Consider the following 21,636-nt stretch of genomic DNA (forward strand, 5'->3'; position numbering starts at 1 on the left):
AGCACAGAGTAATACTGCATTATAGGAATATTACTAACATCAATAGCACTATAAATATTTGCCTATTTTAAAGCAAGACTTGTGATTTACACACATCTTAAGAAAGAAGTGTAGAACAGTGTAGAACAGCAATTAAATTCAATGTTTGCGTAAATAAAAAAGGCTACAGTGAGATTCATAAATTGCTGAAATTCTACATATTCTGTAATTATTCTCTCCGGCCATTTACACATAACTGTTTAGCGTTAATGAGGTTAGCAGTGATGGTCACTAAAGAGGGCTGGGGTTCAGTCTAGGTTCCAGTGCAACTTAAAGGTGTTCAGTGAGGCTAAGATCAGGGCCTTGTGCAGGACACTCAAGATATTCCACTAAAGCTTCGGCAATAATTGTAATGCTACAGTTACAAAGACACTTTATTCGATATTTCCCAAATGGAATTATTTTTTGGGACCAAATACATGTGGGAGTGATGGTCAGGTGGCCAGATATTTACTTTTGGGTTTATATTATTCATACTCTATAATGTAATCCTATTCAAGGTAGATTTAGTCTTGTACTAACATTTGACACAATAGAAATAGCTTCAGTAAATAAACTAACTAGATTCTGTGGTACATTTTTCTGCAAAAATGGTGACCATAAAAGAGTTAAAAAACGAAAACAACTTAAAATAACACTTTTCCGCCATCTAGTGTTGAAAAGCTGGCAATAGATTAAATCTAATAAGCCTGTCAGAATTATACACAAACACGAAGCATTTAGTATACATTTATTTTTATATTTTATGTGAAAATTAATGTTTGTCGCAGAAATTTTTATTGTGTTAAAAACCAAGCCAAAAAAAAAAAAAAAAGATTATTCAATCAGGCACATGAAGGACAGCCTGTCGGATTTGGCACATGTGTTCCAGGACCCAAGATGTCCATGCTTGCTGAGCGTAAGTTTTGTGTTTATTGTACATGTATTGCTGGTAATAATGTGTTATTATTATTATTGTTGTATGGACTGGATGAATAGAAAATCGGGGAATTGTGAACTTATTGATTGTTTTCAGTTTGAATGAGTTTTCATTTTTTTACTACCTGTTAATGTGTTAGCACGCATGCTAGTAATGCTCTCTGCTTATTCGCTTCTCTAATATGCTGAAATGAACAGTGATGGATATAAAGAATCAGAGAAAACTAACTTGAGAATAAAGTTTTCAGACTCTGTGATGAATAAACTAACGAACAGTTGTTTTTTTGTGCTGTTGATGGCTGGTTGTTTGGTTTAGCTCGCCGGAAGCAGAAGTGGTCTGTGGACCCGAGGAACAGCACGTGGAGCAATGATGAGTCCAAGTTCGGCCAGAAGATGCTTGAGAGAATGGGCTGGTCTAAAGGCAAGGTAAAGAACTGCTGCACCTTGCATCGGACATCTGATTTGCACCACTGCGCTGTTCAACAGTAACAGGTGTTTATTAAAACGCTGACTGTAGTGTTAGAGTTCTAATAAACACCTGCCCTACCTACCAGGGGTGGCTGCGCATGCGCACTTCTGCTTCTTCTATATTAGAAATGTATATTGTGGATACTGTTCCAAAGAGATTCTGTCTCTATCTATCTATCTATCTATCTATCTATCTATCTATCTATCTATCTATCCATCTATCCATCCATCCATCCATCCATCTATCTATCTATTTATTTCCGGCTGTGTTTATCTTTTCTCTAACTGCCTGTCTATTTATGAGAACTATGCATCATATATATTTTGTATCTGTCTTTTATTACTGTTATTTCTCCTTCATCACATAGTATTCATCTTTATTTATTGTGCCCTGCTTAAAATTTTTCATTTCAGTATTACTCTGTTTGTACAGCTCTTGAGACACAGCACGTGAAATGCTGCTTTATGACTAAAACTATTTGAATCATTGCTCAGGGTCTTGGTAAGAGTGAGCAGGGTGCGACAGAACACATCAAGGTTAAAGTGAAGAACAACAGCTTGGGTTTAGGAACCGCAATCAACAACGAGGTGAGAGTCTGCTCTGATCTTTTCTAGGTTCTTCTTTGTTTTAACCATTTGAATGACAGAATCATTAAAATTGGTGTGATTGTTATTTTTCAGGATAACTGGATTGCTCATCAGGATGATTTTAATCAGCTTCTTGCCGAACTGAACAGCTGTCATGGACAGAACAACACTGAAGGTAAGATATGCTTGCTTATTTGTTGTGACAGTATTAAGAGGTTTTTTTTATTACCACTTGGTGGTGCTGTTGTACGACAAGCTCCACAGTCAAATTTTGTAGTTTGCTGTACTACACCTATAGCGTATGAAAAACCCTTGTACATGTCTTAAAATGTCTTTTTATTCCATGCGTACTCTATCTGCCCTATAAGTTTCAGGGCTGAACAGTAAAATGAAAAGTTTGGTCCCTTTTAAGAACTGGAATTTCACTCTCATCCTTAATGCATTTATCTATTGAGACCATTAAGGTGTGTTGTTTATTTCAGTGTCTTCTGGAATTTTTTTGTTTCTACAGATTCGACCCCCGAACAGACACAAGGTTTCAGTTTGGAAGAGAAATCCAAGACCTCTAAAAAAAGGGTGCATTACATGAAGTTTACCAAAGGTGAGACTGTAACAGAGCTCACTTAGAATGATCTGTCTGACATGAGTAATAATGGAAAATGTATCAGTTTGAAGTCATTTTCAGAATTCTGTTCAGATTCCAAAAGAGAGAGAGACACACACACACACACACACACACACACACACACACACAATCACAATTAATAATGGGAAAAACCATATTTAAATGTTGTGTTTAATGTTTTGTAGATGTTTCTAGAAAATCTAAAACTGATAGTTTTGATAGGTGATATTCCAAAGTGGACATAAATTATGAAATCAGTATGAAATCAGATCGATTTGTTTCCAAAATGTCACTTCTGCACAGTTACATCATCAAAACAACGAGGGGCACTTCTAGAGAAAGTGGGCGGTGTTTTATAAATTTTTAAATGACCTGATAACTAGTAATATAGGCAACAAAGCTGACAGAATGAACCACTGATTATTTAATCCCTGAAAGTAAGAGTGAAGAGATGACATTGAGGTGAGTGTTGAATGATTTTTATCTCCAGCAGTGAAACAGATACAGTCATGAGGTGAGGTGATAATCGCTCACTTCTCATAGATAAATTGTAATTCTTGTTGTTTTCTATTAGTGAATTGATCTACAAATGGAGAGATAAGCGACTTTTCACCAAATTTATAAATTCTGGTTGAGAATAATGCAGGAGGGACCGTTCACACCGTTTTTGACCATGTAAAGAGTTTACGTAGACCCATTCAAAACTTTTGATTTTGTGAAATAACTGCCTGTGTTTTTATTAACATGTCTCTCAGATGTTCAGGTCTTTTATCCCTTGCTGCGTTTTGGCAGGAGTAGCAGTAGTGTTCATGGGTCAGTGCTGCAATAGATCAGCCTGCCGCGACACCTAGGTCAACTTAACCAGGGAGGGGCTTAAACCCACCTGCGCAAATAACTCTGGAATGTGCCAGGACTTTCCTGACTTCACCATCTTCCCTGGCCTAGAGCTAAACATTTCTTGTTTTTGACTGACCGTTAGATTGGAATATTAAAATCTGCTAAGGAACCGTTACAAAAGACAGCATTTGCACTCCAGACCTTGTCCGTGGTCATGCTTATTTTATTTTATTTTTTTTAAACAAAAAAACACAAATTTCCCCGCTCTGCTTGATGTTTTAAAAAAAGAAAAATGCCAGGAATGTGGTTGAAAGGTCTCTCATCTTTTATCAGTTACAAGTCACCGTTGCACACAGCTTAAAAGCACGACTTCCTGTTTCCTGTGAAGAGCACTGGCTGATGCATTTGCGGCTCGAAATGGCCTCAATCAGCGCCTAATGAGTGCCGCAGATAACAGCGAGACCGGGAGCATGTCGTCGTGATTTCAGGCACTTTATTTAGCCTTGAGACGGATGAATGTCCTTAACAGACAGGATGAGAGTGGATGTTCCCAAACGTAGATCACTTTATAAGAGTGCATGTCCTTACACAAACCTTATTCCTGAGGCTCAGGCCCTGGGACAACTTTGCTGACCTCTGAAATTTTAGTGGTCATGGGGTGGAAACTTTTGAGACAGTACATGTTTAGGTTTTTATGAAGGTGTTAGTGCATGGCTGAGTTTCATAAATAAATTAATGGGGCGATTTTTTTAAAGCTGAACTCATTTTTTTCCAGCACTTAAACCTCTAGAAGAGCTAATGCTCAGGTTTCAAGTCCTGTCCTTGTTATTGGATTTGGGCACGATTATTTTTCTGTTGCTTTTGTTGCCCCCGTCTCTTATGACATGTCGTCACACCGTTTCCTGCTGTTGGGATTAAAACTACAGAACAGAACCTGAACGTCAGCTTTTTGCGTCCTGGTTACTGTCTGTGCGAATGTGGTTTCCTAGCAATCAATTTCTAACATTAAACTGAAATGATTGACTAATCTAGTGTAATGTAGTGTTAAAAACGTTTTTTTTGTTTGTTTGTTTATTAGTGTCCACCACTTCGAGCAATATTACTTGGTTTGTTAGATTGGATTTGCTATGGGATTTCGCTGTATAGAAAGGCATCAGATACATGCCCAAGTCTCCTGGCACTGTTTCCCTTGCAGTGTGTTGTGCACTCTGAGGTGAAGGATTTCGCAGAGATAAACCTGTTCCATATGTAGGCAGGCATTATTTAGCTGGTGCTTATGCAATGTTATATCTGCTGAGGCTTAGTGCTCTCCTGTGATGTGTAGACATTTTACCTGTTTTGGTCAGGAGGCACAGTAATCTCTGGTAGCAGTGCACAAACTGGTGGTCCAGCTATAAAAATGCATCTAATTGCATAACTGTTCACGAATAAGTAGCAGGTAGCAGGTGATTATGGCGAGCAACCTGCCACCTTCATCATGTCTGTCATAATCGTGCTCCACCTGGATTCTTTTGCAGTTGATGTATTTCAGCTCTGGGGAAAGGCACTGGCATCTCCACTGCTTACCAAAGGCACTAGCAGCATAAACCAGTAACCCAGATTTAATTGTCCGTCCATTTATCAAGAGATCCGGGAGTTCTTGATGCAAGCTCAACTACAGCACTTCATCATCCATGTGACTGAGTAGGCCAATCCATTACAGAGTAGATGCATAAACCAGTTTTGGACTGTTAGCCAAATAATTGGCCTGATTTTGGGGGTTATTTTGATTGATTTATTTTTCTTTTGTGAATGCTCGTTATATGTTGCGATATCTACCTATATATATATATATATATATATATATATATATATATATATATATATATATATATATATATATATATATATAAAATAATGTGTGTGTGTGTGGTTATATATACGTTGACTGCTCTTTCAGTTAAAGAAACACCCCTAGCTTGCTAACAATCGTTTTCTGTCAGCTCAAGAATGTACCACACGTGCACAGAAAAGATTTGTGTTTCGAAAAATCTGCTCTTTGAAATATGAGAACGAAGCCCAGATATTATCTTGGTATCTTTTGAGTTTGTTAGTTGTCAGATTATGGAGTCCATCCATAAAGGCTCGTGTGCTTGGCTAATCTGCTTCGGCACTCGTCACCAACTCAACAGTGACCTTGAGAACCTCGCACATCTTAGCACTTTGACTGCCAACACAACAGGCAGCGTGGGCTTCAGCCTGGTGACTGGTGTCAGTGGGAAATGTTAAAGAATAAATTTCTGAGCTTTATTTGATTTCTCCTGGGTCAGGTCGCAGCTTGTATGTGCTTGGATGTTTGTTTAGCTTACTTAAAGGATAACTTGGTTACAAGGAGGCAAGGTCTCGCCTTTGAAAGGCAGAAAGCAAAAGCGCTTAGAGCAATAAATAACGCAGTCTTATCAGGAGCTGCTTTAAGGAAAAGGATGCAGCTGGACGAACAGGCTTGCAGGCCGAGACGGGCGCCTGCACTCTCCTGGAGCCTTTGAGCTGCTGGATGGCGGGAGGCGCGAGGCGGGGGCCGCCCATGCACCGTTTGTTTTTCTTCGTCCGCTCCATCCTCTGTGACCACGTAGCGCGCCCTCTTATGCCTTTAAAACCTTTCCTCTCGGCAGGAGTTCAAAACTGTCCCGCGACCCGTATCCATTTAAATCAATAATTTACACAGTCGAGCCTCCTTTTAAAAAAAATACTCGTATGTCAACAGTTTTCAGACAGCTTTCATGTTACAGAACGCTCATGATGTCTAAAACTTTTAAATAGAATAGAGTTTTGTTCTGCAACAGCTACAACCAGTGTTTTCTGTGCTCACCTCAGGATGCGTTGTCATGAAAGCTAATGATTTGGTCTGTATTAAAGGCCTAAAAAAGTAAACCATTGCCCCTGTCCCGTTTTAGCAACGGATTAAAACAATAAAAAGCAAAATACCTGTGTCTACAAATATAAACTCCAGTCTTTTTCTTTCTTCTAGGAAAGGATCTGTCTAGTCGCAGTCAAACAGACCTCGCTTGCATCTTCGGTAAAAGAGCCAAGCAGATAGGAAATCAGGATGAGGTAAGATGATCACGACTCATGCTTTTATTTTTTTTTTGTATCAGAAAATACGCTTTTATGTTCTGTTTAGCCAGACGAGGCACCGCTGTAGGAAACAGTGATTGAGAAGTATAAAAGTCAAACTTTTGGGCAGTATTACTGACGCCTTTTTAATTCAGCGTAGCCTCCCTGTAAGCACTGCTGACCTGCTCCGGGTGATGCGAGTTGCTTAAGGCAGGCCATGAGCTGATTATTAGACATGTCATGGCATACAGTTCAGGGGAAAGTGCAGAAATCCCATTAACGGATTAACATTGCTACTCTCTGTTCCGCCTCCTGCACCACGGTCACATCAGGGACACTACTGCAGTCAGCATGTGATGATGTGAGCATCACGTTAGCGGCAGTCCTACAGGGCACAGAGAGTGATGACATGCACAAAAATCATTTCTGAGAACTCCTTCAAATCCCTGGGAAAGTTAGTTTGAAGTTGGGACGATTAAATTGTTCTGGGGCTTAAAGAGAATTTTATTTTTTATTTTTTATGAGTTTACTTGGTGTGCTTAACTTGCTGGTGTGACATGTAACCAGTAGAGGTCCTTCTGTTGAGGTTCATGTATTATGAACGTGTCAGCGTTTAGCACAAGTCTTTAGTAATGACATGGTGAATATTTGATTAAATGGCTTTTAATATACAGATTTTACAATCGTCAGTTTAAATCTCAGGTTGTCTTCTGACCTCTTGTAGTTGTGTAATATTTGAATATTCAAGTGAGTATTCAATTTCAGTAATCTTTTAGCTTGTTCTATTAAATATTTTTTTTTAGGCATGTGGTTTACACTTTTGGTTTAAATTCTTAAAGGGAAGGGTGACATGATACTCAAAATCATTTCTCAAAGGGCAATATGTATATATTTTTTAATATTCAATTGAGCATTTTTTTTCCTATATAGAAAATAAGTATTGATACTTCAATGAAGAGAAGAAAAACAGTAAACTTTTTAATATTTTTACGATTAGCTACAAACACCTCATCTGCTTCTAGTTAGTTTGTAATAAAATGCATTTAAAAAGAAAACTATTAAAGGCCAATAAAAACAGTATCCGCCATGTCTCAATAAACCAAACCGTACCATAATTTATTACATCAATGTTTACAAAGTCCCACTTCATCAGAAGAAAGTGCATAATTTCCCGTCCTTTGCGCATGAATAATTCCTTTTCCTCACCCAGCAGGTGACACACAATGGCCACCGTTTCTGCTTTGCCCAAAATTGGAAATGTTGGCAGCGTGTTGTTGTTTTTTTTTTTTTTTTTCTCCAGCAATCGTTTTGTTCTGGCTTGCTATTGTGCGAGTCAAGAGGGACTTCATTGACCAGATCGAAAACCAATCCGAACATGGTCACAATGGCATCCCATGAGGCTCTGCTGTGAGGGCTGGTCACAACCTGAGGAGTTAGGCCTGGTGGAGGAAGTAGTGTGTGTGTGTGCGCGTGCGTTTGCCTGTAAGCACACAAAGCATTGGATGCATTCAGGGCACACGAGGATGTTTTTATACAGTGCCTACAGTACACAGGAACTGCGTAGCATTTTATGACTAACTTCACAGCTTGTAGTTACGGAATGTTGAGCGGGAAAAGCTTCGTAAGGCCCTGAGTCACATTTCGGCCAGTCTCTCTTCTCTGACCTCACATGTGGCTGATAAATATGTACACCGTCATGTTTATGCCTCGTGCCACACTTCCGATATTAAAGCAGTCTTGAATTTCGCGATCTTCTTTCCTTTCTTGGTTAAGTTTACGGGACTGAGATCTGACTGTGGGATCGCTTGGTCCAGGTCTTGGCAGCGATCTGTCCCACCTCTTGCACCAGGGGTTTTCCTTCTTCATTCAGCTTCCTGCCAGGTCCTTATCTCGTTTCACAATGCTCCCTGACAAACACACACGCGCACACGTACACACTCACAAAAGGCTGTCCCAGCACACCCCTGCTCTCCGGATGCCCCGTTACCATTCTTAGCTGAGGTAGTAGGGAAAGGAGCAGCATGTACCCCCAAGGATCCCGTACGCTTTTGTATCACTTCTATATTGACTGTAATGTTGCATAAAACAATTTCCCAATGCTTTCTTCTCAGAAGATGCAGCAGTTTTAGTAAACTCCTACGGTTTTTTTTTCCGTAATCACATATTCTATTTCTTGAGCATTTGTTTTAAAGGGCATCCTGAAATCAAAACCTGACCTTTAAACCTTTTTGGCTCACATCCATGGTTGTATTTGCACAATACGGCTGAGGAGTATAAAGAAAAATATTACCACTGTGACGGCAAATTTTTCTTATATATTTCTGGATTTAAAAAAAATTATTATTTATTTATTTATTAATTTTATTTTATTTATTTTAAGAAAGATTCTTTTAACCAATTACATCCATTAACAGTTCGTTTTTGTTCAAAGCTGATTTTATAGTGCAAATTTTGTTCAATTAAATTCTATTATTTTTTCCAGTCCTTTTCACTGTTATTTATTTACTGGTTATTATTGTCACATTTTTCAGAAGCAAAAAAACTTTTTTAGCTTACAAACCTATACACCATGATCGATATCCTTATTCGTAAAATTGTACAAGTATTGTGATGTTACTTTTTCACACACTTCTAATGCAAAACTCCTCGGTATCAGGTTTTGACTTCATTACGCATGGACTGATGGACGGAAAATAATACTAACTACTCTCATATCACGTCATCATCCTTCACTCTGTCCTTCCATCACTCTCTTTTAATCATCAAATCAAAATACTGGACTGTTTCACTTTGACTTTTTTTTTTCTTTCTAGAAACATGTATCTATGAATTAGCATTTGTCTAATCAGCCAGTCATGTGAGAGAAGTGTAAATCATCCAGTAGCTCTGAACCTCAAGTTTTGCTGGAACTGTAGCCTCAAAATTCCCTTTTTGATTGATAGAAGTGGTTGGTTGGTTTTCTGCAATTGTAGCTTATCCCCCTTCGTGGTTGCATAGGTTGTGCATTCTGGGATTCGTTTCTGCTCATCGTGGTTTGTAAGTGGTTATTTGAGTTTATGTAGCCATCTTGGCCTTATCAAAATGGCATTTCCACCAGTGTCCCTCAAGTCTTTTGATAACTCTCACAACTCCTATGTGAGAATCGCAGAGGAGCACAGCACATTCCTAAATAATCAAACAAGACAATGAGATTGCATTTCTAATGAAATCGTAATGCTTGATTTGAACAGTAGCAGGGTAAACCCAGTGGATTCATCTGCAGAACACAATCACATTTTATTCCCTCAAAATGTGTGAAAAACTTTTATGAGGATCTTCTCAGTAAATAAACTCATAAGACCACACAAACTTCTTCAAACAGCCCTCTGATGCTGTAAATGTTTTCTTTGCACCAATTGCTTATGTTGTTTCCGTGCTTTCAAATGTTTGTGCTGTAATATGCATATTAATGGAAAGCTCGTGGCCAGAAAAGTGTTGAGTTTCGCTCTCAGGTGTGTGATGATTTTTCTTTTGGGATTTTTTTATGATTATTTATTTATTTATTTATATGATGGAGAAGATTTTTTCCCCTCGCTATTGCACAGGAACAACACATTTCACTCTAGTGGTCTTTGCTCATCTTACATGATCTTTGCATGATCTTTGCATCAGTATGGGACCAAGTAATGATAAATGCTCTGTGTATTTGAAGCAAAACAAGTTCATTGTTTGTGAGGATGTTTATGCTGATAAAAAATTCAGTTATAGAATAAAGGTGGTGTGAATGACCAAGCTGAAGCAGCTTCCTCACAATCATCATATCTTTTTAACCATGTTTCTTTCTACCATCCTTTTTTACTCCCCCCCCCACGTCTCCCTTAGGGGGTTTAGTTAGGCTGCAGCATGGGGTGTAGGGATGTAGGAGTGGGTTTGATTTATCTCCCGCAGCCCTCTCGCACCCCCTCCACTCCAGCAGGCCTGAAAGAAAGAGCCGAGTTTGCTTGAACGTGGTGCGGTTAGCCAAGCTCCAGCATTAGCTGAAATAAAACCCTACTGCCGCTGGTGAAAAATGTCCCGTGATTGGCTAATTAATCAGTCAAAAGGAGAGCGTTGCGGCCTGTGACTTGAGGGACCCTAGCGGGCGACCGCTGAGGGCCTGCTGATAAATGGACTCCCGCCTGCTTCATACATCAACCAAACTTAGTCATTTTTTACCACTGCTGCGTGCGTCAAAGCTGGATCACCGAGGCCTACACTTTCGGTTTCTTTTTTTTTTTTTCTTCCTGCAATTTCAACTGTTTGTGGATTCTTTTTTTTTTTTTTTGGCCACTTTATTTGTGTATATAAAATAGTTGTCTGGATTTATAAAGGAACTTGGTGTAAAGCTTGTTGAATTATAATTTTTTCTAAGGATAACTGATCAAATATTACATTTCTTGAACATTTATTAGGTGTGCATATAATAAATTGCACTTTTTTGTCCTATCTATTCTACCTATTGTCTGTATTAAGCGGTTAGTTTTGATGTGGGTATTTAGCCTGTTGATGCCTATTTATTTATTTTGAAATTTTGTATTTGGACACCTGTTGCTCCCATTCACATAAAAGCTGATGTATTCCGTTTGCAATCTGAATCCGTATTTAAATTTTCTTTTAACCAAGTGCTTCGGATATATATGAACACTGGTTTAGTTGATACAAGTTAATTTACTCTTTTTTTTGAAAAACCACAAACAGCCATTGGTTGAAAATTATATCTAACGTACAGCTTGATGTGCTTCATTTAAAAGGTAGGGCCTATTTAAATTTCACCATACCTGGCCCTCCTGCTGGTTTTCATCGCGGCACTTTGATATCTCATTTACGTTTGCGTCCAGGGGATTGCTGTAACCCTTGGCGACCTCTCTCACTCCCACGCCAATGCTGACACAAAGCAGCAGGACCAGCGGGTGGCACCTGTATCCCCTCATGGTCCACCCACGCCCGTCCTCTTGAAGAATTGTCCAACAGCTCACTCATCCATTCCCCTGAATCAGCTGCATCCCCAAATGAGGCGCCACCGCATCAGCATGGCCGCTTGGCAGATGTGGCAAAGCGATGAGCAGCAGCAGCAGCAGCATCACTTCATGTTAGAAACTGAGTTTGTTTGCTGATGAGGCTAAACTTTAAACCAACCGTGCTGCCTGATCTTTGATGACTTTTTATGGGGTTTTGGCATAGATTCGAGATTAAAATTCTCATTCATGGTTTTCCACATTTGTAAGGAGCTGCGAATTGTTTTCCTATTGGTTGTTTGTGAATAGTGGCATGTTTGCATTGATGTTCAGTAATATCGAATTTTAGCGCGAATTTCTGTTGTCTCAACTTGAGCAAGCATTTGGATCATTTAAAAGAAAAAAACTGATTTGCAGCTGTTCCATGATCTGTTTGATGCTTTTCTCCTTTTTCTTTTTCTAAACACTGCACGCTTTCAGAAATCCGTGTGAGAGCATGTGGTATTGTGTCTGTGGTCACTAGTTACAGTAAAGGACAGGAGCACAGTCTCAGTGGAAAAGCTGCAGAATTTACCCTGCTCTTGAGTCAAATTGCATTGTGGACCACAAGTTACAAAAGTTTACGGTGATTTATGTGAAATTTGAAATAATATAAATGTGGTCCCAGAGTGCCCCAAAGTATCATACGAAAATTAAAATGTTGTGCAAATATTTTAAAAAGATTTTCCGTATTGCTTTCGTCATCGTAAAATCAAAACATTTTGTGTGTGTGTGTGTGTGTGTGTGTGTGTGTCAATCGATTAAAATATTTATCGAATTAATCAAATGATTCTCAACTTAATCGCACATTTTTATCTGTTTTAAATATACTTTAATTTAATTTCAAATTTTTAAGTCTTTAATACTCATCACATGGGCATGGACAAATATGGATGCTTTATGCAAATGTTTATTATTAGTGAAGCTATACTCAACATAGAGCGTTAAAGGTTTTAAATTTGCCTGTTTTATATTTATCTATTTATATAAAAAAAGAAAATTGGTCAAACAAATTAATCGCGTGTTAATAAAATTGCTGGCATTAATATGAAGTTTTTAACGCGTTAATATTGACAGACCTAATATATATTATATCTTCTTGGCAGTAAGTTTTTCTCACTGAACAGTAACAAGTTTAAATTCATTAATTACTTAATATATGAATTAATTTTCTATTTAAATTGTATTTTCAAGAATATTTTTATGAAAATAAAACAATTTAAATTGAATAAAAAATATTTTGTATAGCACTTTTTTACAATAGACAATGTCTTAAAGATAAAGCAGTAATACGTTTATATTTATTATAATTATACAGTATATTATATACTAAACTTTAGATTCCTGTAAAATATGGTTTAAAAGGAACAGATGCCCATTTATGTGCTGCTGAGCCTCGCTGTGAGCCGACGAGCAGACACTCAGGTAAACTTGCCATGTGAGTCGGCACGTTGTTATAGCTATCTGACCGCTTAACCTCAAACACTGTTTTGTTTGAAGTCAGGGAGCGTTAATTCATATCAGATAACATCTAATTGCCTTAAACAAAAGTGTGGCCTCCCTCATGGCTGTTGACAGGGCTCTATTTCTGCCACCATGGAATAATAGAGAAACAAGCCAAACTGACAACCGCCCTGTCCTCCCCTTCCCTCCTGTTCATTCCCCCTGAACCCAAACCACCACCACCCCGCCGATGGCTCACTCTGTGGCTGTCTGGCTGTGCCAGTCTGTTGACATGTACAGATTAGTGCTGCTGTGGAGGGAAACAAAAGGCAGCGCGCGGTAACAAGAGTCGCCGTGTGGCGCGGTAGCTGCATGCCTGGGCAGGACTGCCCTGGCAGGGTGATTACAGCACTGCAGAGGAAGCTAACTGCCTGCCACTCCTCGGAGCTGCTGCTGTTCCGGAGGCCCCGGCTCATGTTTAATCACTGCCCTTTTTTAATCGAATAAATCATGGCAACGTGGAGAGTAAAACAGCGCCTCCTCCATCTTGGGGCTGACACACCAGCTCCTTGGGGGGCATGGAAAGGCAAGCACTTTACAATGTAAAGCAAGCAGAATTTAGTGATGATGCCCTATGCAGAGTGTTGTGGTCATTTGTTTCTAGTGGGAAGTTAATGCAGGCCTCAGGAGACAGAGCTTTAGCTTTAAGCTCTTTTGTCTTGTGTTTGCTTCCTTTTTTCTCATCACTTTTTATTTTAACCTCTTTGCTTTAATTGGGCGCTAAATATTTCAACCACTTTAGTTGTATTAGTTGCTGAATATTTGTAGCCTAGACTGTTTTTACGATTTGGCAGAATTTGTGAAATCATTTCTTTTCCCTTTTTTCTTGTTCTTCCCCTTTCCCAAAGCTGTGACGAGCCTGCCGCCGAGCTCCTCTTTGGGAGTCTTGTTCTAATGTCGTCATGTCGCTTATATGTAAAATGAAATCGCTTCCTATTCATTGTCCTCACAATTGTTTGATGGCACCCTAGTGAGTTTGCCTGAGCTTATTCTTGCCTTTCATTTAAACCTTTCATCTATTTACATTAGTCACATGACTGTCGGTCACAATCTGTTGTCCTTTATGAAGAATATATAACTAGGATAAATACAAGAGTCAGATAATGGAGTCAGTTGGTATGTTCCAAATGATAATTTTAGGGTCATTTAGTATCTTGTAAAATGAGGTGTTAAGGTCCCAATTAAGTCGGGCAAAGCTCTGTATTGCGTGGGCGCCACCTGTTTTGCTGTCCACCCACATGAGTGGTATGAAGATGGCGCGCCAGCCTCTCTCTCCTCATCAGGGAGGGTAGTCTTGGTAATCTGGGGCCGATCCATACACCCAGACCACCACCAAATTTATAATACTGGCAGGACAATGAGAGCATGCTCACACATTCAGAGTTCTTCCCAATATTGCCCTGATAGTATCTATCGGCTTGTGCCCATAATGGGCCAGGTTTATTTGGCGTACACCTCGGGGACATAAACACTCCCAGATTTTTTCTTTATATAGCTGCTGATTGAGCGAGAACAGCAGCTCGTGGAAGTAAAATCACAGCACGCGTCCCTCAAAAAGTTTTTAAGCATATGGCCAAACCCACGTCAAAATGCCACCTTTTTATCTTCTCACTTACAGCGGCCCATAATGTTCAACTTGAATAGAACTGTTATTTTGAGCCAAATATTTGGATGTTCTTTCATCATATGATTATTGGTACTCAGTAAATACTTATCTTTTTATACATTTTTGAAAAAACACCTACACCAACATGCTTGCAGCTTGATTCAAAATATGAAGACCTTTCTCGACTTGGCGATATCCCTTCTCTTAAATATAGCACTATATCTTTTTAGTAGTTCGCCACCATATGCAGTCTTTAGTCCCTGGACAGTAGAAGTTCTCGTTGCTGACACAGCATTCGCAATGCTAAACTAGCATAGTCTTTATGCAGCGAGGGAAATTGCTTCCCGTTTATAAATTAGGGAGACTGTGACATTGCACAGAGTTGGAGATATTTGTTGCCGTTTTCAGCTGCAAATTGTAGAGCTGTAATCCTGAATTTAGATCCTTAAAAAAAAAAAAAAAAAGCTTTTTTCCATTATTATTATTTTTTAAACGTGAACATTTTGTTTTCTCACTGTATGTTTACATTGGTAGCAATCGTTTATTTATTTATTATCATTAATCATATTTGTGAGTCCTTAAAACTGCTCACAGCCTCATGTCTGTCCCAGATCCTATGGGTGTTCTCTTGGGCCTGCCTCTTCCTCCTCTTCCTTCTTCTCCTCCTCCTCCTCAGAGCAGCATGTGCTTGGGGAACGGTGAGCAGGAAAGAGCTAGTGACTCGCGCTGCTGGGGCCTTATCTGAGTGCTGCACACAGTCTAGAGAACGCATCCTCTTCCTGGGGCCTCCCTGTTGCCAAAAGGAGCGTCAAGGAGAGGGAAAGGGAGGAGAAATGGAGAGAACGGAGGGAGAAGGACGAGACGGAGTGGAGGGAGTTTAAAAAGAAGAAGCAGATGGCTTTTTTTTCCCTCCCCCTCTTTTAGTTGTTTCTTTGTCAGCTGGGACCTCTTAGACACTTACGCTCAGTCATGTAAGGTGGGCTTACACTGTCAGCATGCCTCCGTGTTTCTGCTTTTGTTTGTTTGTGCCAGACTCCCAGTGTGTGTATGTATATGTACAACACAAGTCCCTGAAGGAATGCTACCAGCAGCACTTCTCTCACCACATTAGAGAGATAAGGCTAATGGCGGTCCCCAAGCACGGGCCCCTCCGAACGCGCAACCACACACAGCTCTCTGATGAAGAGGATTTCCCTGCTCACTCCATCCCTCCTCTTGTCTCTCTCGCCTTTCTTCCCCTTCCTCTCGGGAGTAATTTTACAGTTCACACACTCCAAATGGCCTCCAGACATTTCACCAAGCCTAATCACTTCTTTACCACACTTGTTCACTTCTCTTTCACACAAACTGGCATTTAGAAATTTTGCAGGAGGAACGATATGGGTGAATTCAGTACCCCCAGTGATTTGAAAATATTTGCACTTTCTCTCGCTCTAGATTACATGAATTTATTTGTTAAGGGAAAATATAAAGCAGCAGAGTTTAGCTGGAATGCCTCAAGGGTATAGAGCTACAATATTACAGGGGTTTTATATATGCATATGTTATAGTCTTGTGTGGCCTGGTGCCATGTCTGGAGAAGCTGGTTAAAAGTTGGACTGAAAGAATAATGCCAGTCCAACAGCCTGGTAAATGCAGGGCTCAAATTAGGAAGTGATGATTGAAAGCACTGTCAACAACAAACGGACAACAAACATGCGTTACTACGGGACAGGCTTCAGAGAGAGATTCTGTGGGCTTGGTGTTACTTGGTTGTACTGATTTTCACCTCAGAGAAGTCCACCCGCCCCCCATACCATTTTATCATTATCTCTATTAAACGTCTCTTTTCAATTGTTTACACTCCCTCAAGGGACTTTTAAGTCCTCATTTCTTCACTTTGAAATTCACCTTTTAAATAGAATTAAAATATACTAATAAGAGCAAAACATGCAATATGCAAAATTAGAAAAGTTTTAATGGAAAGCCTGTGGATTGTATTTGTGTTTTTTTTTTTTTGTTTTTTTTTTTTATTATTATTTATTTATTTATTTTTCCCTTTTCTAGACATTACAGATCGTGGCTTTTCCAAAAAACTTTGTACACTCAAAATGAGCTATGAGTTCATACTAGCTTTGAGCTAACATGAATACCCCACATGAGCACTGTATGTATTGTCTACTGAAATTAGTGTACATCCTTTAATGTGCTACGATCCATGTAGTAGTGCAAGTCTGTAAGGCTTGAAAAAGTGTTTCCATTTGTTATGTTTGTTGCTCTTTTTACAGTAGGAGCACATAAACAACCCCCTGCCCCCCTCCAAGGTCCCTTGATGGGAGTTTTGAAAAATGCCGTTTTCATGGCTGCCTGTGACATAATGTAGAGCTCTGCTGTTGTTTAGCACAAGCTTCAGAGTGGGTATTCTTCACCCCAAATCATTATGCATTGAGCAGCCCATTAGCAAAATGAAGACAAATGGGGCAGAGGTGCTCCAGTGACTAAGTATTGGCTGGGTACAGTTTAATCCAAAGCACACTTCTGTGGTCTTTTCAACATAGTCATCGTGTCTACCGCTTTATGACCTGCTGTGATTCAACGGCTTGTATCGAGACACAAAAAGGTTTTACTCTAATACTACTGCTGGATCACCATTTTTGTGGCATCATCAGTTGCTTAAATATTATACATCTGCACAGTTTCCAGTGACGTGTAATAGTTTTAAAGTGGGACCTTTTTACTTAAAATTAAATTAGTTTTATGATAATAATTTTCATAATTTTTTAAGTACAAAAGTGTGAGGGAGAAATATTTTATGAACCAGATCCTGGTGTTATTAGATATTTTTTCAAATAAGTAATTTGCCATTTATTATTTAAAATAATATTAATTTTAATAATATAATTTTAATAATAATTTTAAGAAATAGCTTGTGAAATGCTACTCAGACAGGTGTACATGCTGTGTTTTTTATTTTAGAAAAGGTTAAGCATAAGTTGTTAGAAATTCAAAGATGGAAAAAAGTTAGTGTAGATTAGATTAAAATCACATATAATACAAATTAGGAACTGGATGCTCAAGTTTTTTCATCATGCCAATTTTAACTGATGGGGATAAACGTATTTATTTAAAATTAGCATTTTTTATCTATACATGTCTGGAAATCTGATTGGTCTGTGTACAATTTGTTCAGAAAAGGAGATAAAGAGAAAATAAAAGTAAAAGTGCATTTCATTGGCAGACGTTTCTGAAGAAATGCGCACTCTGAAGCTATTTCAGCAAATGATAAATAATATGGTACATATTATTGCGACACACTAAGAGATCAGAAATGTTTCAGTTGAACATGGGGTGGTGTGAGGTGGGATGGGGTTGTTCAGCATATGAGTATTTAAAGAAGAAGATTGTAAAAAGAGAATATGTCACACTTTAATGTCACTCTCTTGTTGCCTTTGAAAAGTTCATAGAGATTTATATTACCCTCTCAGAGGTGATTATGCGCTGATGGTTTATCAGTAATTTTACATCCATGTTGTTCCACAACCAGCAACAAACTGTTTTATGTTGTAATGCAAACAAAATAACACAAAGTCGAAAAATAGGAGAAACTATAACTATTTTAATATTTTCTATTTTCAAAACACAGTACACACAGACTGCTGTTTCTTACAAAGTTTGTTGAATTAACTTAAATTAACATAGTGAGATTTATTTATTTGAAGTTCAGTTCAAAGTAAAAAATCTAGTTATTGTTGTTTTTTAATTTTTTATTATTATTTCTTCCTGGTTTTGAAAAAGAAATTAGCGACTGAACTTTTTACTCCCTCCAAGTTTCACGTGCTGTTTGGGAGCGCCAGTGCGGGCGTGTATGAGACAGGTTAGTCCTGTTGTTAACTGTCGTATCCTCCGTCATTCTGCATCTCTGGTTCTGCAGGACCCTGTGTACTGTGTGACAGGTTATGTTTTCCACACATGTGCACATGTAAAATGACAAACTTCCTTTTTTGCTTATCTGTCAGCGTTTAGCTTCATCAGTCATCGTGTCTTAACGTTTCGGCAGACACACAGGCCTTCTGATTAAATCATGTAGCTGGTTATGTGTTTTCTTTTTTTTTTTTCTTTTTGAGAAAGTATTAATATTTTATACATAGTAATATTTCTGTCACCAAACAAAAATTATAAGAGTGAAAATTGTATCCCCCTTAGTTACTTAGACACCTCCTTTTAATAACATCTGATGAAATTTGGCACCTTTTGGGTTTTAATCTGCATGTAATAAGATCCCATGTCTGAGTGTTTTCAGCTCAACTTAAATAAAATGTATTTATTTTACAGTAAAACAGTGTGCAAAACAAGGCATTCCCAATACAGTCAATACAGACTACAATAATGGATGTGACAAAATCAACTTTGCCATGTTTCCCTATTTTTTGTTGTTGTTTTTATTAGTTGAGTAAAATCCATTTAGTTTGAGATTTTGATTTCTCATCATGGGTGAAATGTTAGTTTTGTTTTGTTTGATTTTTAACCAAACCATGGAGTTGAAGCTCAACCTGTGTGAGACAATTTATTTTACTATTTTATATTTATACCTAAACCCTAAACAAATGAACAGTGTTCCAGAGAACATGAGGGACACCAGCTTTCAGATGGCGTATTCATTTGTTCAATTGAAATATCTTTATTTTAAATAATATCAATAAATCAATTGAAATAACTTTATTTTTAAATTGTCATAAAAATATAAATTTGTAATAATTCTTCTAGTTCATTCATTAAGGCACTTCAGGCTGAATATATAAATAAAGATTGCAGTTATTGTTAAGGTGATAGAAATTATTGCATCAGCTCCAGAACACCTACATCCATAACATCACACTTAACCTGAGGATTTGCTTCATTGTTTCCACAGGCAAGCAATAGTACTGATTCTCAGGAGGAGAAAGAGCAGGACAGCGATGACAAGGATGGTTCATCAAACCCAGAGGCTGAGCTCAACACCGTGACCAGTACTCTGACCATGCAGGAGTACTTTGCGCAGCGGATGGCTCAGTTAAAGAAAGGTCGCGCTCAGAACCAGTCCTCCTCTTCCACTCCTGAAACCAACGGCAACCCACAATCCCAGTCAACACCAACCCAATACACCGAGGACTCTCCCAACACATGCGACTTGGAGCAGAGCAAAAAAAGGAAGAAAAAGAAGAAAAAGGATCGCAAGCACGACCAAGAAGAAGACAACGAAAGGGTGGAAGAAACCGAGGTAGCCCCAGTGACAGAAGAGGTTACTGTAGAGCAGACTATATCGGACAGCAAGAAGATGAAGAAGAAAAAGAAGAAAGAACAACAAGCTAGAGAGAAGGATGCAGTTGAGGAGTACGCTGAAATAGTAGCAAAACAAGATACAGCTGGGGAACTGGTGGCCCTTTCTACAGAGAAAAAGAAGAAAAGGAAAAACAAAGAAGCACCTACTCACACACCTACAGAATTAACTAAAGCAGATGATGAAGCAGATAACATCACAGATGCTGAGGTTTCAGATAAAAAGCAAAAGAAGAGGAAGCAGAGAGAACAGGAAGAAGAGCAGACAGAAGTAGTCGCTGGAAAGAAATCCAAAAAGGACAAGAGAAAAAAGAAAAACTAAAAAATATGGCTTTATACTTGATTGGGTTTAGTTTTTTCCAATAAACTGAACAGCAGAAATTGAGCATTTAAAAACACATTCTACAGCTCATTCAGTCATGCTTTGATCATGTCTTGCTATAGAAAATCCCTTTTGTGAAGCAAATATTATCAATGTATTAGCAGATTTTTTTTATATCACTTTTGCATGTGAACATCAAATTATACACTTTGGTCAATGCCATTTAAATGTCTCAATTGTGTTTTTGCTCCAAGTGTAATTCAAAAAAACTCCACCCAACCCCTGCTGAAGGTTTTTAAAAATCATAAATCATTGTCTATGCCTTATTAAATGTATACAGGCATAGGGGAAAGGTGTCATCCCCATGCAGCAATCTGAATCAATTCTCAGTTTTCTTTGTTTTTTTAAAATAGTCCTGCATCCTCTTTCTTACTGTCATAGTTTTCCTCTTCCTGGTGTGATGTATGAAGCTGCTGACAGATTGTAGCCCACACTTAAGGGTTTTAAAATACATACCTCACCCATGAAAAAGCTGATGAGCAGTCACATCCAAATATAATACCAGAGGGGTTTTTTTTGCCTTAATGTAAAATTTGAACCTCCTATGGGCAGCATAAATATGATGCTTAATTTAGATCAGTTCTTTCCATAATCTGGCATTTGTTTAATTTCCAGGCCTGTAAATAGATTACCACTATTGATTCAATCACTGATTAAATGCACGTTTCACATCTGTACATTTACTAGGTCTGGAAACAATTGCCTGCTTGTCACTCGGTGATATGACGGTACTTGAATCATAAAAAGTTATGGTGCTATGATTTAGACTGTATGCATTTTACACATGGGATAATAATAAAGAAAAATGTCAACCAGTTTGAGAATTTTGTCCTGGTAATTTTTTTATTTTTTATTGTACCATTTAAACCATTAATGCTGAATATTATTGCTTTCTTTGTGACCGATTGGCTAAATGTTAGCGCATTGTGGCAAAGAAAAGTGTTTACTAAGCTTAACCTGATTACAGCCAAATAGTCAAGAAACATTTTTTATGACCTTGAGGCCATACCTTCTTGCCTATTCCTGTGTCAGCTTGTCCATATTAGCTGTTCAGCATATATTAATAGTATCTATATACATGTATTTATGTTTAAATTATTTTAGTATACTGGGTAACTCTCTTAAGCGGCCAACAAAAAAAAAAAACGAACTGCAACAAGTTATAACAGAGGCCCAATGGGGCTGAAATAATGCTGCCCCATGTAAGTTAATGAGATGGCTGAATTGGTTTAGGTTAAAATATTCCATGGTTTTAATGATCTTGCTATAT

General features: G+C 38.3%; 1 protein-coding gene across 1 annotated transcript; it reads left to right on the top strand.

Moving 5' to 3' along the window:
* The first annotated feature begins 859 nt into the window (after positions 1–859).
* Positions 860–21,187, top strand: pinx1 (PIN2 (TERF1) interacting telomerase inhibitor 1). The gene is made up of 7 exons (XM_046836910.1): positions 860–937; positions 1,274–1,383; positions 1,921–2,013; positions 2,107–2,188; positions 2,525–2,614; positions 6,483–6,565; positions 19,578–21,187. Exons 1-7 carry the CDS (start codon positions 919–921, stop codon positions 20,304–20,306), a joined length of 1,206 nt encoding a protein of 401 aa, XP_046692866.1. The 5' UTR covers positions 860–918; the 3' UTR covers positions 20,307–21,187.
* The last annotated feature ends 449 nt before the right edge of the window (positions 21,188–21,636 follow it).

Source organism: Silurus meridionalis, chromosome 23 (assembly GCF_014805685.1).
Source record: "Silurus meridionalis isolate SWU-2019-XX chromosome 23, ASM1480568v1, whole genome shotgun sequence".
NCBI classification, from domain to species: Eukaryota; Metazoa; Chordata; class Actinopteri; order Siluriformes; family Siluridae; genus Silurus; species Silurus meridionalis.